The 12,962-nt window shown below is 32.5% G+C and overlaps 1 protein-coding gene across 2 annotated transcripts in view; it reads left to right on the top strand.

The window, feature by feature from the left end:
- Positions 1–12,962, top strand: part of KMT2E (lysine methyltransferase 2E (inactive)) — a 92,250-nt gene that overhangs the window by 41,573 nt on the left and 37,715 nt on the right. For both annotated transcript variants that reach the window (XM_063098998.1, XM_063098999.1), the window contains 3 exons: positions 6,349–6,463; positions 7,529–7,758; positions 10,583–10,663. In XM_063098998.1, the coding sequence (XP_062955068.1) occupies positions 6,349–6,463; positions 7,529–7,758; positions 10,583–10,663 (426 nt within the window). The remainder of the gene's footprint in view (positions 1–6,348; positions 6,464–7,528; positions 7,759–10,582; positions 10,664–12,962) is intronic.

Here is a 12,962-nt window from a genome sequence, read left to right as displayed (position 1 = left end):
GATGGAATCAAAATGTAGGAATAAATTTTCTGGATGAAGTGATATAAACAATGAGGTTTTCCTCCAGCATTGCTAGGATTGCTCTTATCTTAATGCCTTCTTTGGAATAGGGACTGCACAATGACATCTCCAGATTCATTCTTTCATATACTGAAAGCTTATATTAATGGTGATAAGATATAATTTGGGAAGACTGTAGTCAGCAGAAAATGGCATATGTTTCACTATGGTCAGGGACAGAAATACTAAGCTAAAATCACTTCTTGATTTTGGTATAGTAAGCTACTATGTCAAGAGAATTCAGGAAAATGAAGTCCATGAGATCATCACTTTGTAAAGAAGTGTATTATACTAATGGCTGGAGTACTCTGCCTTTCTCTCTGCCATTTGCTATTGAAGAAATAAGTGGATCTGAAGAAAGAGAAGTGGTCACCAGGGTTTAAAGGTCTGTCTTAGAAAGTTGATTAATAAGATTGAAACCTTTGTATCTGGAAGCATGACAGTTCATATAAGATGTGAGTGAACCCATCTATATGGATAGGTTCTTAGTCACTTGATATAAAAATGTGAAAACTAGGGGCCACCTTTGGAGTTTTAAAGAAATGAATAAAAGGTAATAAAGTAGTCAAGGGGTTTGAATCCCCCTACCAGCCAGCTGCCAAAAATAAAAAATAAAGTATTCCTTTGCAAAGGTTTTGAGTAAAAGTCACTTTTCTCCAAGGAGTGGGTTGAACACATTGGATATTAGATTGAATGAATGCATTTTGTCAGATTTTATTAATCTACATAAACCTTACATTAGTATATTGTATTATTACATGAAAGCACGTTAGTTTTTCATAGGCTGAGCCTACCTATGTATAGTCTTTTTAAAAACCTTTGAAGCCAAAAAATTAAAACAATTTAAAATTATTAAAAATCTCTGCTGTCAATGATAGCAATTCCTTGGTTACTTAGCTTTTTGGTAAAATTATGAATGGTTTATGTAGTGCTTGCAACTAAAACTAGAATGTTAATCCCATTCCGTTGTTACAACATTTTCTATTTCCTATATTGTTTGTAATAAATTACCTTTACTACAGTAATAGGTCCTGCCTCCTGAAGCTTATAATGTCATTAAAGGAGACAAGGAAAGTAAGTATAGAAAAGTGATGTATGTAAATTGCTTTGTGTTCCTGTCAGATTAATGATGCATATATATACAGTGTAGCAATAAAACTTACTTTATTTCACTGATTAATGTTCTGAATCACTGACGTAGAATTTTATAACCTTATGTCAACATTACAAGTTCTCAATGTTGAAGTTTAGTCTTACTGTGTGAAAAATTCATATGTATATATGTATTCAACTTTAAGAAAATATATTTTAAAAATCCACATTGCGAAAGGATTACAAGGAAACCATTTTATTTTAAGGCACTGGGAAATATAATTTTGGGAGTTATGGGGATATACTTTAAAAAGAACAAAGTTTATAAAGACTTTGGTAGTCTAGTACATATTGGGTGCTCAGTAAATACTTATTAAATGATTTAAATACCAACATTGTTTTGATACCTTGCAAATTTAGTGATTTGTTTGAAACAGGTCTAGCTAGACTTGTACTTAGAATAGGACCACTTTATTAGAAGTTTGAATTATTGTGGAATTAAATTATAGAACAATTAAGTAGTATAATGTATCTGCATAATGCATTATAGTTGAGAAAATGTATTTTCACATACTTTATATCATTTGAGCAATATTATATTGCTGGGAAGAATGTGAAGCAGGTATACTGGTCCCCATTTTACCAACCAAAAAACTTAAGTTTAGAAAGGTGAGTACTTATCTATACCCATTGAATAGCAAGCCTTGGACGTGTAAGTCACAACTCTATGTTCTTTCTACTGGAGAAAACACCTTGTTAATTATGATGGAGATTAGAGTCTGGGAGAGAAAATGATAAACGTATGTGAGAAGATTTTTAGCAGCATACAAAAATATTACATGAAAAGTGAAAATTAACAATATAGTAAATAAGTGCTATAGGAATCCTTAGGAATCATAAAATTATGATGAGTTGGAGCACCTGGGAAAGTGCTCCTTAAGGAAAAGTTCTCCTTGAAAAATGTGTTGAAATTAAGTAAGGGTTAAGAGAGATTCTCCAAATAGAGGCTTAGAAGTAGTAATACTCAGGACATCTTCCTGAGTGGGAGAAAATGACAGTATGAGGGTACTTCAAAAAGTTTATGGAAAAAATAGAAAGAAAAGATATGAATGTTTCTATGAGTTCTTTGAAGATCCCTTGTATAGCATTCTTATTGGTATTCAGTGTATAAAGATATTAAATGTAAGATAAAATCTTGGGGAACTTTTTTTGTTAGTATGGAAATGCAAATATATATAACAGCGGGAATAATAATTCCAGGTAGCCATTAGTCAGCAGTATTATAAGTTTTGCCAATCTTGTTTCATCCATCCCTCAGTTGTTTGGTTTTTTTTGAAGTATTTTAAAGCCAATTCCCAAATCATTTTACCTATTTATTATTTAGTATACATCACCAACAGTTAAGAACTTTTTTTAAAAAACTACAGTGTTGTTATATAATATTAACAGTACTTTCTTAATGTAAAATACCCAGTTTATCTTCAAATTTCCCTACTTGTCGCAAAAATGTCTTTTTGTAATTGGTGTGTTCAAATTAGGATCCAAATAAGATCCATACATTCTATTTGATTGAAATGTCTCTTGAATTTCTTTTCATCTGTAACAGTCTTTTTAATTTGTTTTCCCTCATGCCATATACCTATTGATGAAACTGGAAAATTTGGTCAGTAAAGGTTTCAACATTCTGGATTTGGCTGATTTCTTCCTTCTGACATCATATAATATTCTACCTCCATATTTCTGATAAACTGGTATTTAGATGTAGAGATATAATTAGCTTCAGTTCTTTTGTTTTCCTTCTTTTCAGTATGATCATTTATAGGTGGGATCATGTACTTTCTATTGCATAGCATTAGGAGAGGCAAATAAAGCTTGGCTGTCTAACTTCTAGTGGTGATAAATGTGATCAACAGTTCAGGTATTGTCATCTTATCTATCCATCAGTCTTTCATCTTAGGGTTTTGGCATCCATAGTTATTTGCTGCCTAGATCTATAATGTCTTAAGGGTTACAGATTGGTGATTTTTCTAATTTGATTATTCCTTCTGCATTTTTTAGCTGTTACGGGAACTTCTAAAAGATGCGGTCAGCATCTCAGTATTGGCTTAGTTAACAAGAGAGTATACTTATTTTAGTTTTATCTAGATCCAGTTGCATATTAGGATCTTTTTTTATGCGTTTCAGTTCTTCTACTTTTTAGAAACATAATTCAGAGTTTTTGGCAGTGATCACTGATTCAGTGATTTAAGAAAACATACAAAGCAATATATAAATGAGTACAAACCAGTATAGCTGCCTCATTCTCTGTTTGAAAAGTGACATATCAAAATTAGGTAAATGAAATCTCATTTGTCTATAGAATGAACACATCACCGTGGATTGTTTTGATATGTATTTATTTATAGAAACACCATGCTAATATAGTTTCTTATTGAATGATAAATGTTATACCTATATATTATCTAGGTGTTTATGCAAATATAATAAATTGGCTAAACAACACTATAGCAACTACTTACACAGAAATTTATTATCACATAATATCTCTTTAACGCTGCCATTAAGAATTTATTCAAGCTTTATGATAATGTTCTAGGAGGCTTTAGAGGAAAACTCCTGTGATCTTAATGTAGCAGTTTCTCTTGCTATGAGTTCCTTCCCAGTTATTGTTCATATGTAGATGTAGTAGGTTTGCTCAGATTTAATTAATTTTCTATTGACTGGACATTTAAATGATTTCTGTTCCTATTTCTAATTTTATGAATAATATTACAATGAACATCTCAATTCTGCAGGTCTGTCTTAAGTGGGAATTACTTCTGTAGGATAAATTCCCAGTAATAGGGTTACTGGATCAGAAGATGTTTGATTTTCAGTATTTGTCACCAACTTGCTTTCAGATGTATTGTGCTCTAGAAGAGCTTCAAGACCACGGGACTTTTAAAGAATCATTCTGATGATATCTGTAATCCTGCTACCTTTCTGAAAAAAGTATTTTCTTTTTATTTTAATTAATTAAATGATATAGTTTGGGAAAAATCCTTAAAATATATCAACCGATTCTTTTTAAACAATTGTTACCTTTAAAAAAATATTTTTTAGTAAATACAGGTATTAGACATGAGGATTTTAATAAAGTATTTCTGCTTTATTGCATTGCCAGCTTGTCAGTGCTATACCTTTAATTCGAATCATGAAATTATGCAAAGCATTTGTGACTGGTTTATGTGCTTGAGCCTATCTGCATTTGTACCAAAAATTTTATTTTATTTCTAACTATTAGCTACTCCAAAAGATTGTAGAGTTTGATCTAAATCCTTAACAATGAATCTTTCTACTCTGCCCACAATTCCTGCCTGTTGCTCTTAGAATAGTATTGCAGATCATTGCTAAAACTTCACTTTTTCTTTCCATGTAATTTTTAAAGAATTTTAAAGGAGACAATATTATGAAGTAATCAAAGGCAGTAACTATCAATTTTATGTGCATTTACCTTTTGTTAAGCGTTTGTACCTGCAGGAATCCATGTTGTAGCAATACTACCATGTATGCATAAAAGATGAGTGTACAATTGCAGTGATACTTTTAATAGTGAAAAATAGAAATAATGTAAATAAGAAAAATTCTTAAGTTATGGTACATTCATATAATGAAAAAAGCAGTTATTACCAAGAATAAGGCAAATATGTATTGACATTTAAAGATGGAAAATGCAAGATGTGAATACATGTAGTATATTCTGTTTTTAAAAAACAAAAATTGCATAGATATATTTACACATAGAAAAATTTATAGAGGAAAAAAAAGAAAAATTTATAGAGGATTACATGGCAATATTAATGTGGGAATGTCGGGGGGAGTTGGATGGAGACATGGTCTTTCGCTTTCTTATGTTCTTCTGTATTTAAATTTTATACAGTGAGCATGTATTAATTTTGAAATTAAACATTGTTTAAAAAAGAATAAGTGAATTTTTAATTTAATAGATATTAGGTGAGTATTGGTTTTCAACGTATTTAGAACACGTTGGAGACTCTTCTTTTTGTAATCTCCTTTAGAACTATTTAGAACCTCAGTTTGTGCCTCCTCTTTCTGCTGATTCTGGCACACTGTGTCTCCCAATAGCAGCCATTTAGAGCTAAATTGGGACTTTGTAAAAGGGGTATAGTACACAAGTATTAAAAAGCATCTGACTATAAAAATTGTTTTTTATGCTGCCAGTCTTATGACTACTTCGAGTGTAACCATTAAGAAGTCTTAAACCATTACTAGTGGAAATAGTACTAACTTCTAAGGGCAAGTTTTGAATAAGAGGTAGGATAAGAGTTGTCATAAAAAAATCGTTTCAAGTTGTGTCTATAGTATTGTAAAATATAGACACAGAAACAAATCATGTTGTGAATGTGCAAGGGGTAGTTTAATTTCAGTGTGAATTGACCTCAGATGTTGATTCACTACAGCACGTATTAGGACTAGTGAACATAGGGCTCAGGAGGATTGGTGTGAGTAAAGAAATTGGGAAAATGTTGTATGTAAAATGCTAGGCCAAGAACTTAGGAGTCAACAATAGTGGGCATGTTGTTACTCCCAGTTTTACGTATAGTTGGTCAGTGACCATCTCTTAACCCTTACCAGGCCAGAACTGCTGATCTTACTCTACTACAGGCTGCTACTTATGATTTTTCAGGTTTAAATTCTGTTTGTGAGATTTCATACTCCTTAACTTTACTGACATTTCCAAAACTCTGTTATATCTCAGCACACTCAACAAATACATATAGTCTTGAAGTTGAAATGCATACTTCACATTCAAGTTGAGGTCCAGATAGATTGTGTGTCCTTAATCCTGCTAAATTATTTTTACCATGTTTTTCCACCCCTGTGCTTAGTGTTCCCATGGCTCTGAATAAATTAAATAATGTTTGGTAAATTAAATAATTTTAAAAAGTAATTTTTTTAAATGATAGGGAGGGAACTATATTTGAACTTGGAGTGGGACATTTATTTTTTAATTAAACAAAAGTTTGTCATGACACAGAATTTAGATAGGGTATATCTTACCCACAGGGTGTCTATGTACTATAAATAGACATAGTATTTGTATAGCCAATATTTAGTATAAGTACCCATTTTTAATTGATTAAAAGAGAAAAAAATGAATGGAATAATCTTTGATGCAACTTTTTTTTCCCCTAGACCAGAATCCGTAGAAGCTAGCCCTGTGGTAGTTGAGAAATCCAACAGTTATCCCCATCAGTTATATACCAGCAGCTCTCATCATTCACACAGTTACATTGGTTTGCCCTATGCGGTAAGTGCCAAATATTTCTTTGGAAGGATATTTTTTAAATTTAGAGGTTGAAATTAGATGTGTGTGGAATTGTGCTTAAAACTGCTTATTTAAAAAGCACAGTTGTTTCATACTATTTAAACAATTAGGTGTATAATTTATAGTTTATTTTTTCATTAATCTATCCATATTATTTAAGGGATTAAAATTCTATTAGAGAAACGACCTAGAGGTGATATAATCTTGATTATTTTACAGTTTATGCTGTTAGTAGCTTAATGTTATATTTATTTATCTTCTCTATAGAAAGACTGTGTAGGTAAGGTTGTATTGTACTATCTAGATTAATTCTAAACTATACAGTAATTTATATAGTTACCTTGTATTGAGTGCTTGTTATGTGCCAGATTCCATGCTAAGCACTTTTACATGTATTATCTCGTTTAGTTCTCAGAAGCAACATCATGAGATAGGTATAGTTTTCATTCTTATTTTGTGGCTGAAAAAATGAAAGCTTATGTAGGTTAATTTATTCAATATTGCATAGCTAGTAAGATGCAGAGTTTAGATTCAAATGTAGTTGCAGAACTGAACATATTCATGATGTTTTATGGATGTACAATTATGAGAGATTTTTACTACTTGGACCAGAATAAAAATTACCAAGTTAAAAAAAATCTTATATATATTTTGTAGTGATAGTGTCTTTTCTTATTATTTTTGTTATTCTTTAGCCTCCATATTCCTGAGGTTTTTAAAAAAATCTCTATTCTCATATCTTACACTTACTTTCATTTTGAAGGTGGGGCTATGTGACCAACCATAGTACTATGAAAATATCTTCTGATTTGTGGGGGTAATGAAGTTTGGATGTGAAGGTGACTATCTCCACCTTGCAGATAGATATACTCACTTACTACTGTGGTTTGATATCAAGCTTCACCAAGTCATTATTTTAAAGATATTAAGGAAAAAATGGGCCAATTTCATCTCTTGAGTATTCAAATTAAGGGTTGAATTTTATTTAAGTTTATATCATTGTTGAAATTAAATAATATTATGCTGTATTTGTGTTCACTTATCCAGGACCATAATTATGGTGCTCGTCCTCCTCCAACACCTCCGGCTTCCCCTCCTCCATCAGTTCTTATTAGCAAAAATGAAGTAGGCATATTTACCACTCCTAATTTTGATGAAACTTCCAGTGCTACTACAATCAGCACATCTGAGGATGGAAGTTATGGTACTGATGTAACCAGGTGCATATGTGGTTTTACACATGATGATGGATACATGATCTGTTGTGACAAATGCAGGTAAAATATTTCACACCATTAGTTTATTTTTCTTGAATGCTGCTAACTTTTGATTGTTAATGTTGGGAAAGATGACTAAACTCACTTTTTAAGGAATTAATGAATGCATTTTTAAAGTGGGACTTCTGCTACTACGGATGAAGTCAATTTTGTTCTCAGAAAAGGCCCCTATGGGAAAAAAGCTGTCTTAAAGTTTATTAGATATCTCCATTGTCAATTGAGTAATAGGCAATCAGTTTTTAACTTCATTTTTGTAGGATCACATCGCTCTTTTCACCTAGTTCAGTAGTAATACAAACACATGCTGTAGTAGACAAGAAAAAAAAGAGAGGAGAATTGAGTCATTTGTATTTCCTTTAGAATTATTTGTGCTGTATAGTCAACTGGGATTTTCCAGTTTGGGGAAATTGAGCATTTTGATTGATGTTTGTTTGTCCTGACTCTCTCACCTCCTTTTGACTTGAACCTTGCAGCACTCTGGAGTCTCCTTGAACCAGAACCACAGTCTCCCCTCCCCCAACCCTGGTTCAACCACCAAGAAAGGCCTCCTCCCCTAGAGAAGGTGTGATTGGGATAGAAAGTTGGGTTTTGTTTCATTTTTGGTTTTTGGCGGTTTTGTTTTTTGGGGTTTTTTTGGTGGAGGGAGGGATCTGGGGAGGATGAAGAGGGAACAGTAGGATCTGAGCCTGAAAGTTACTAAATCCATCCCCTATGTAGGTTGGGGAGCAGAGATTATTCAAGTAGTACATTGTAGAGGGTAAGAAAATTTGGTAGTTTTACAGAATCCTGGGTCTGATCCTTGTGGCATAGCTTCATTATTTGATTTGAAGTAGTATGGCATACCCATAATTTGAATGTGAGTATAAAAAATGCATCCTAGAGCTGAATATATATCACTTCACATTATTTGTAATATTGTTTCCATCTATTAGATTAGGTGATTAGGAATTGGATATTATTGATATAAACATACATTTGGGGTTATATTTCAAAAAGCTCGTTTACTTTTGCCAAAAAGTAGGAAATTAAGGAGTTAAGTGGGATGTGAAATTTGATATTTTTATGGAAAGTTGTAATACTTTGAATTTATGTTAATAAGAAAAACATATTGTGGTACCTTTTCAAATTTGAAAATAAATTCTCATTACCTTTGATACCATGATTATCATGAGGAATGACCTCAGTAAATGTATGAGGAAGGCATTTCTAATATGAGAAAAAAATTTAAAGATAAATTTATTTTTATCTTGCTTTCCTCATATTCCTCATCTTGCTTTCCTCATATTAGAAAATGTCAATTCATATTGTAGCCAATAATATAAAAGAGCTTTCTCTTAGCTGATCATATCTATTGTTATAACTTACATACCATTTGGCCATGTTTTTATTTTAATGCATAATCCAAGAAGTTTTTTTTCTTTTGATTTAATTACAATGATCTATATATAATACACAGTTATCTCTATTAGAGAATAGTGAGATTGTCCTTAGGATTTTTTATATACACTTACAGTTCACAGTTTTTGGATTACTCAAGGTATTTGCTTCTCAATGTCTGCTCTTTTTGCTATGAATCTACTTTTTGTTATTCTATTTTTCTATTGCTCAATCTGTAGTATACCACAAGGCTTAATCTTTTTTTTCTCTATTCTTACTTTACATTGCCTCTTTGAGTTTTTTTCATGTTCTTACTGCCTATCCTCATCACTTTCAAGTCTGACATCTATAGCTCTGATCACTTATTTTCTAGCTTTGTTTCTTCTATTGTCTGCATGACATCATTACTTACCCCACAAATTTAACTTGTTATTCTAACCTTCCTTGTCATTTACCCTTCTTTTCTTTTTCACTTCTTTGATATGTATTCCATACCCTCTACATTCTATCAGTTCTTGGCCCAAGATTCTCAGTTGAGAACAACACAATGGCAGTTAGTTTAGTAGTTTTGTATTAGAAACGCCTAATTATAATGGAAAGAATAGCTAATACTATTTTTGGAAATAGGCATATATATTGACTTTAGACAAAGTCTTGGCAATAAAATACAATAATAATAACAAATAGAGAAGTTTGTCTCAAGCTGGTCCATGTATTTCATTAAAATTAATTAGGTTTACTCTCTGTCCTCATGGAATGCCTCTTGGATCCTTTAACTTCTTTTTCTCTGTTATTACTATAGTTCTGTCCTTCTTTAACTCAAGTCTGGAATGTTGGAAAAGCCTCTTAGTTGGTCTTTCTGCTTCTAGTTTCTTAACTTCTTTGAATTAATTTGACACCAAAGCACCTGTAATTGCTACCTTTGACATTCCAAGTCCTGTGTAATCAGACACCAATCCAACCCTCCCCTCCCACCCCATTTCTCAAAATGAATAGTTCTCTTCATAGATATTGACTGCCCTCTGGCCACTTGCTCCTCAAATCTGTTAACTGTAAATGTTGCTATAATCACACCTTTTCTTTCTGTTTCCCAAATGAGGTTCTGTTCAAGTCTGTTCTCCAGGGTGCTTTCTCCATTAACTTCAAGTAGTGTGGACACTTCGTGATTTCTAATAATATTTGTAACCTATACATTTTACATTTTAAACCTTTTACATTTTAAAATTGTATTTGCTTTTTTTTTTTTACAGAAATTTATTTTGTGTATCTTATATTTGTCCTCTTGTTTTTGCATCTCAAAATTTTATCTCCCTGAAGACACGTTTCTATGAATTCCTCAATATCACCTGTTAGAGTGCTAAGTTCAAAGTAGGCACTCATTAAGTGATAAGTCAAATCTTAATTTAAAGATGATTTTAATAATATTTTGTATTTTTTTTTCTTTAAGTGTTTGGCAACATATTGACTGCATGGGGATTGATAGGCAGCATATTCCTGATACGTATCTATGTGAACGTTGTCAGCCTAGGTAAGTTGCACATGCCCAATAAGATTACCAGTAATTTTACTGAGGTAATTGTTGGTTAGTAGAAATTTATTTATGAATTCCAGATTAAAGAATAAATGAATCACTGTATTTCATCATTTCTAAGATGTACTTTTTCATTTTTAAGTTTATTATTATTTTTGTATTCTGACATTTCTAAAATCCAGAAGAATCTTTCCATTGATTTTTTTTCATGGTTTAGTTTGTTTTTGCTTTATTAATGATGCATAAAATAATAGTTCATCTTTTAAGTGATAGCATTTTTCTCCACTGGAATGCACTGTGTTAAAGAGTTATAGAAGAACATTCCCTTCATTACAGAATTTGGTAGGTCTGTCATTCCTCCATTTTGAATCTTTTATTACGTACATTTCAAACCTATTATATAATGAACCCGTATGTTTGCACCACCCCACTTCAATAATTATCAAGTCTTTTTTCATCTATACTGCATGTATTTCTTCCCTTAACATATTATTTTAAAGCAAATCCAAGATATTATTTCATTTAGATGTATCCATATGTATTCCTGTATATATGAGGGGACTTCAAAAAGTTCATGGAAAATGGAATTAAAAGATAAAAATAAAAAATGTAAACTTTATTTCTCAACATAAGCTCCATCAAGTTCAAGACACTTTTGTAAACAATGATACCAGCTATTACGTCCATCCCTGAAGAACTGAGGGTCCTGGGAATTTAACCATGTCAATGCAGTCTTTTTTACATTTTTAACTGAAGAAAAATGGGTGCCCTTTAGAGATTTTTTTAACATTAAGAAACAAAAAGAAGTCAGAAGGAGCCAATCAGGACTATAAGGTGGATGCCTGATGATTTCCCATCGAAATTCTTGCAAAATTGCCCTTGTTTGATGAGAGGAGTGAGCAGGATTGTTGTAGTAGAGAAGGGCTCTCTGGTGACATTTTTCTGGTGACGTTTTTCTGCTGACGCTTTGGCTAACTTTCTCAAAATACTCTCATCATAAGCAGATGTTCTCATTCTTTGGCCCTCCAGAAAGTCAACAAGCAAAATGCCTTGAGCATCCCAGAAAACTGTTGCCATGACCTTTGTTCTTGACTGGTCCACTTTTGTTTTGACTGGACCACTTCCACCTCTTGGTAGCCATGGCTTTGATTGTGTTTCATCTTTAGGATCGTACTGGCAAAGCCATGTTTTATCTCCTGATATAATTCTTCAGAGAAATGCTTCAGGATCTTGATCCCACTTGTTTAAAATTTCTGTTGGAAGCTCTGCTCTTGTCTGCAGCTGATCTGGTTGCAACAGTCTTGGCACCTATTGAGTGGAAAGTTTGCTGAACTGTAATTTTTCAGTCAGAATTGTTTAAATTGAACCAATTGAGATGACTGTGGTGTTGGCTATTGCTTCTGGCTGTTAATCATCAGTCTTCTTTAAATTAGGACACGAACAAGATTTTTTTCTCACAAATTGATGTAGGTGGAATGCTGCTGTGGACTTAATCTTCAACATGTATATTAGTCCATTTCTGTTGATTATAGCATAAATACCTGAAACTGGGTGATTTATAAAGAAAACAAAATTTATTGCTTACAGTTTCGGAGGCTGGGAAGTCCAAAGTCCAGGAAACACATCTGGTGTGGGTCTTCTGAGATGGCTTTACAGCAATGTGGTGGTCTCACATAGTAGAAAATGGCAGAGCAGAGAGAAACAGTCATTCACTCTCCTTTTAAAGCCCTCAGAAACATGTCCCTGACACCATTATTAATCCATTCACTATAGCGTGGTCCTACAATCTGATCACCTCTTCAAGGCCCCACTTTTCAACTACCATAATAGGATTTCCCACCCTCAACAGTTTCAGTGGTAATTAGGCTTGAATATAATTCATATATTCAATTAATATATGAATGTTAGGGGACACAATTCAATTAATCCATAGCCACATCTTGTCCCTTTTTAAAATAGGTTATCCATTTGTCAACTGTTGATTTCTTTGGGGCATTGTCCCCATAAACTTTTTGTAAACCATCAGTTATTTCACCATTTAATGTTTGTTCTTGCTTCAATTTTAGCTGAATTCATGTTGCTCTGATAGGGGATCTTTTCAAACTGCTGTCTTATCCTGCCTAGTGCCTCAAACTAGATCCTGTTCAGATGTTATCACTAGTTAGTATGTGTTTATTTTGGCACAAAAAAATTTTGCAATCCATGCATAGTTATTTCATAATATGCATTTTCCACAAACTTTTTGAAGACCCTTTATATGTATTTATGTGCATGTGTATCTCAGAATATATATCTA

This window comes from Cynocephalus volans, chromosome 6, assembly GCF_027409185.1.
Source record: "Cynocephalus volans isolate mCynVol1 chromosome 6, mCynVol1.pri, whole genome shotgun sequence".
NCBI lineage: Eukaryota > Metazoa > Chordata > Mammalia > Dermoptera > Cynocephalidae > Cynocephalus > Cynocephalus volans.
The sequence above is the reverse complement of the archived record's forward strand: the minus strand, read 5'-3'. Positions and strand labels throughout refer to the sequence as shown.